The sequence below is a fragment of the Anarrhichthys ocellatus genome, unplaced genomic scaffold, assembly GCF_004355925.1.
Source record: "Anarrhichthys ocellatus isolate YVR2014 unplaced genomic scaffold, GSC_Weel_1.0 scaffold33, whole genome shotgun sequence".
Lineage (NCBI taxonomy): Eukaryota > Metazoa > Chordata > Actinopteri > Perciformes > Anarhichadidae > Anarrhichthys > Anarrhichthys ocellatus.
Genome location: NW_022280063.1, coordinates 1,774,703 through 1,780,702, shown reverse-complemented (window position 1 = coordinate 1,780,702; position 6,000 = coordinate 1,774,703). Strand labels below are relative to the sequence as shown.

Here is a 6,000-nt window from a genome sequence, read left to right as displayed (position 1 = left end):
AGAGAGAGAGAGAGAGAGAGAGAGAGAGAGAGAGAGAGAGAGAGAGAGAAGATGCTTCAAGCAAGACATTGTGGGGGAAAAATGATCATAAAACCAGTCCCTTTTTTTTTATCTCTCTCAGGGTCATTCGTCGAGCTTGTTATTGTTATTCTCGCTCTTCTGTCATGCTGGTAGGAGAAAGAGATGAGCTGAAGACTAAAGAAACAACCTAATGTGAAGCATTCCACCACGAACATAACACACGTCTTTTTTAGGATCCACGGTTGGAGATTAGCAAACAGCCAAATGCTGGTGAAATATTCAAGTGGCCAGCCCCCCAAAACAACAACAACAACAGTAATCTATTGAGTGGCTGGTTGGTTTTGTGATCCGCATTACCATGGGGCAATTTCCCCTCTGAATACAAATATGTCAGGTGACATTCTCTTTCAGTCTGACTTCAGACGGAGAACAACGCAGCCGCAGTGTACCCAGAAGTCCTAGCAACGAAGAGTTGGGGTCTGTTTTCTTATCTCTTATTATTGTTTGCAACTTTTCAATGCTGGTGTTGATACGAGAGTTTCAGTACTGATATGAAAAATTACAAAATAAATGTTTTCAATGGGGGCCACTGATGGGGGCCACCTCTTTTAAGAATATAAATGTTATATAGATGTTGTTCTTCTTTGTTCATCAAAATTTTCAAAAGTTAGAAGACTGTTTAAACATGAGCAGCTGTGCAAAAAAATTGCCTGGAAAAAAAATACAATCAAATACTGGCAAATTTCTCATTTAAATATATTTAATTAATAAATGAGTGCACAACACCATCTAGCTCACCTAGCATTTGATGCTAATGCAAGCTATAGCCGCTACCAAACAGTGCTGCGCTTTCTGCCCTTCTCCAGATAATAGGAAAACACACTGAAGCAAACACACAGATTAAATTACAGCACCAGTATATATATATATATATATATATATATATAGACCCAAGAAGCAATAACAGCAAGGTATCAGCCCCATTGTGCAGATCAATACAAATGTATATGCATTATTTCGCAATAGTAATTTGAGACTCTACAAACAAACCTTCCTAAAATGGCAAAAACAATATTCTAAGTATGAAATATGAGAAGTAACAACCGGCGTGCTGGCCCGATCAATGACATAATGGAATATTTGGACTCGAGGCCGCTCACAGCAGAGCCCCCCCCGGGAAGTGCATCAGGGCCTCATTTATTCTTCTGCGACTGTTCCGAGTGAGGGTGAGGAATAGTTTGCGCGCACGGCCATTCATGTGTGGGGGGCCCCCGCGGCATGTGTGAACATACTCTCATGCACGTGTGTGTGCCTTTGTGCGGGGCAGCGGGCGGGATCGAGTCGGCGGCGCATCGATCCCAGCCGATACCTCGGGGGGCTCTCCCATCGATCGGCAGAAATGTCTGCAGCTCACCGTCTGAGCCCGAGCTCCGACTTCATATCCCCCGCAGCATCGGAGCATTATCGGAATTAGCCGGAGATGCAGGCTAAGAGCCGAGCATCTGTCAATATTACTGCAAGGGGTTATGTCACCACCGGCTACACGGCAATCACAGAGCGACTTCGAATGGGAGCGTGTGCTCCAAAGTCTCTCAACCAGTCATTCAATGTCTTAAAGAGGCTTAATAAGCATGCATATCAAATCAAAAGATTATGTCACTTGTTGGCAAATTGCCTGTTCTAGTTATTTCCCTGAAACAGGTGTCAACATCTTCAAACCAGAATGCACTCAAGGAGAGTTTCCAGAATGCTGATCTGCATTGGAAAGAAGCCAATGTCCTCATTGCAGTTTGTTGCACGCCTTTCCACAAGATGCACTCAGACTCAACACATGCGACCTGTTGCCTGAACATTTTTGTTTCTCGCTCACTTGTGAATGACAGTGGCCAATCACTGCAGCCACATCACACACATTTAAAAATCCAAAATTGTCTGACCAAGTCATCCATATTGCTTTCACTTCAGCCATTGTCTCCTTGGTGAGATTTCTCACTCTAACCCCCCCCCCCCCTCCCCCCTACACACACACACACACACACACACACACACACACACAGTGGGAAACTTTAAAAAAAAGTCGTAACCATGGTGATACGGTACACTGCCCTTTGTATCCACTTGAAACATGCAGAAACACACAACGTATATGTTATACGCCCACACACAAACACACACACACCTGGCCGTTACCATGGCATTCCTGCTCTACCTCAGGTGGGAGGATAGCCACCAATATACCCCTCCCCCCTTCCCCGGGGGGGGGGGGGGGGGGGGGGGGCTGGGTGACTCAGACATTAGCTAACTCTGCCTAACATGTTCATTTATTCTGCTGGAAGATGACATTGTCTCTGTGTTACTAAGGAGATGCTGATAAAACCTCATGTGAGGGACTCAGGAAACGGTGTTTGTCCTCTCCTCCTATAGTGGTGTAACCTCACCTGAGGGTTGGGTTTTGAAGAGTGCCAGCATCAAGGCAATCAGTGTCATTCTCAGTGCCAAAATATACTATCGTGTAGTTAACTAACTAAAATTAGAACACTGACATTTGATTTATGGCCTTAATTGTAAAGCACTCTAATTAAACCATGTTAATGGAAATCAAAGGGATAGATGGATTCATGGAGCGTGTTTAAAGTCAATTCCAATTAATGATATTCCAGAAATGAGCGTGTGTTGTGCACCCAGGTAACTCACCTGGTCGGGCAGATACCCCATGTTCCAAAAAAATAAAAGGATTGTGTTGATGGCAACACATTGCCAAAATGTCTCAACTCTTGAAATATCATTCTGAGAGATCATGTTGGATTGGAAAAAAAGAAATAAGCGACAACAAACAAAACCACAACAACACACTTACGGCAGGGGAGCACCGCGTCAACATGCAAAGGCGTCTCAACACATTTTTCCTAGATTCAGGAAAAGTTTTACCAAAATATTTCTGTTTAACATTTGCATAACTGCAGGGGAGACATATCTGCATATCATCAGATTTACAGGCACAATGCACGGTGTCATCGGTCAGTTCATTTGTCAACACGGAGGAACTCCCATATACACTGCAACCTATTTTACACGGACAGCTTCAGGGGTGTGACGCTATCAATGTCAACTCTTCTTTTTTTAACAGCTTCTTCTTTTTTTCTCTCCATCATAAGCATTCAAATGTGTATTAAACAACCTCTCTATGACAAGATGATAATAAAAAACACAACAGCTGATGTGACCTCTTTCATTTGATGGAGGTGACTCGTTTAATTGGATTCCCTTACTGGGGGGGCTCCTCTCACAAAACGTGGCTGTAAAAGCAAACACAGCCTGTAGCCTATACCGTGGGTCAGCAGCCAGGCACAAAATAACACACACACACACACACTCTCTGCATGTCTCACCCCGCTTGTATTCAGAGAGGAAAATTAATGACAGAGTATAAGACCTCACTCTAAAAGAGGGTTAAGCACACACCAGCCTCGTCCTCCTGCTTTCTCTGTCACTCGCGTATCCACACACACACACACACACACACCATATAATCAGCATGTAATGATTGTAACAACCCTTTACGTGCTTTTCTGTGCGCCAAAATGATTGACAGGTCACCAACCAGCGACGACAAGACCGTGGGAAACGCAGACACAGTATGAAACAATATGCCTAAATAATTAGTAATAACTCATTAGCACCCTCGTGCACTTTACAGACACACTGGCGGGAAGCCAACAGTGCCCTTTTTTAATTAAATCAGTTTATACCTTATCCTACTGTTCCTACTGTACCACTACATCGTCTCACAGCGTGACCGTGTACCCGACAGTGTTTGTAATAGTCATACAACACAATTGTTCCTATAGCGTCACTGTAAACATGCACGCGGTATAGTAACGTTGAACTATGCGTCGCTGGCACTTAAAAGTGACTTTGAGCGGAGCTTGTCGGGTTTAAACGTTACAGAATTCCCCGTAGCATTCACATATTACATACACCCTTGCTAAGTGTTGTATGATATATGTTATCAATACGAACTAGGTCGTTTTAACTGCGTTGAAGTGGACAAAGTGGCACCACACTTATGTTTAATTACGCTAGCGCTACTACGAGTCGGTAAAGTACAATACTGCGACAATGTAACGTTGACTCGACATAAATAGCGTTTCAAAAAAGTGTCATTTTCCACGCTGTTTACGTGGTCGTAGTCGATATAAGAGACGCTAAACGTGAACTAAACACAAACTTGGACGGAGTTGAAGTACAGGGGACTTGCAGCTGCGTCCGCAGCTCGGTGTTTTTCCGTAACCCCTGACAAGAGTAGGAAACCGGGTTAAGGCGCATTCCCTTACCTGCAGGACACCGTGATTTCAACTTTGGTCGCAGGAATAGACGCGTTGAGTGGGTCGAAGTCGCCTATCGACGCCATGTTCGGGAAACTGTTGTTCATCCTGTCAAAATAAAAATGTTTTCCTTTTCCTCTTCTTTTGTGGTCCAGCCCCCTTTTTTTATGAGCGGTGAAGGAGGGTAACGAGTAACTGAGTGTGTGTGCGCCTCCTCGGCGAGAAGTGGAGCAAAGGTGCCAGCGAGAGGGAGCGAGGCTGGGAGATGTGATGTCACATTTCTCCTTCTCTCTCTCTCTCTCTCTCTCTCCTCCTCTGTGTGTGTGTGAATGCGAGTTTCTCTCCTTCTCCCTTCTCTCTGCCATCTCCTTCCTCTCTTTCTGCCCTTCTCCCACTCTTTTCAATTCAGTTCAGTTGACTTCAGCTCAGCTCATTTAAAATGCAGTGCTTCAGATTTACTGGCATGGAAGTGATGACAATGATACAATCATCAAGAAAAAAATGGAAAGAAATCCCTCAATACTCTCATTCACGTCAGTTCAATTCAGTTTGATTCAGTTCAGTTCAATGTGGGTTGTTGGCACGAAGGACTCCTCGCTCCTTCTTTCACGGCCGGATCTAGCCTATTAGGGCCCCTGGTGATGTCATCAGGTGTAGCAGCAGGTGCGAAGTTTGAAAGATGTTCTTGTTACCTGGCAGGAGTGGGTCATATGGAATCATGGGATATGTAGGATCTAGTGTTTTACGTCCTTAACCTATTGTGACTAATAGTATGGATATTTTTATGCCTCTACTGTTTACATTTTGACAATTTTTGTGTTGATCTGACCCTTATAAGTCCCTCAACTTCATGGAAGTGTGACACCAAATCACTGAAGTGCACCTTTGAGGTCTAACTACAAGATTTGGACGCAGGCTCCCTGTACAAACTACCAAAAAAACCAGAGTACTTCCCCATTGTATCTGCTGTTGGTAATCTAGTCTTGCTGTGCCACACATTGAGTTTCTCTGCCACACACATAGTCTGAGAGGAGATTATTATTACGAACATTATTATTAGGGCTTGTAGAAACACTAATAAATCTCTCTCTCTCTCTCTCTCTCTCTCTCTCTCTCTCTCTCTCTCTCTGTGCTATGAGGATAAGCATCCAAATTAATTAATTGGAAGGGAGACCCTCCGCTGGCGAAGAAAAGAATGACAGCATGATGGATGTGAAGGGATAAAGGAGGGTCACATTGTGTGGACATTGAGACCTATACGGTATGTTGAAGTGTGTCGCTCTGAGTTGTTCAGCAACAGAACACCTCTTTATTTCACTGAATGTGTCCTGTTTTAATACATAATGGGTTTTTTTTAAGTTATAAGAATAAAACTGGAGAATTTCCTGTTAGAACACAAGTAGCCTATCTACAGGCCATCAGTGTGTCTGTGTGTGTGTTTGGGTGTGTGTACGCATTTTGTTTTGATCATAGAGTCATAGGATCTCAAAATGACGCATCTCAGTATTACTCAGTGTGTTTGCCGGCTAACGTCTCTAAATATAGCCGTCTTACACACACACACACACACACACACACACACCACGTCCACATGGGTGGGTGGGGGGCAATAATGAACGGTCGCACACTGAGACACGCACACATGCACATACAG

The 6,000-nt window shown here is 43.9% G+C and overlaps 1 protein-coding gene across 2 annotated transcripts in view; it reads right to left on the bottom strand.

Annotated features, from left to right (window-relative positions):
• Positions 1-4,619, bottom strand: part of LOC116393314 (copine-8) — a 70,203-nt gene extending 65,584 nt beyond the window's left edge. Inside the window, exon 1 of one of the 2 annotated variants that reach the window (XM_031865502.1) lies at positions 4,356-4,619. In XM_031865502.1, the coding sequence (XP_031721362.1) occupies positions 4,356-4,453 (98 nt within the window). In that variant the 5' untranslated portion in view covers positions 4,454-4,619. The remainder of the gene's footprint in view (positions 1-4,355) is intronic. The other variant, XM_031865503.1, reaches the window with a different exon arrangement.
• Positions 4,620-6,000: the final 1,381 nt, after the last annotated feature.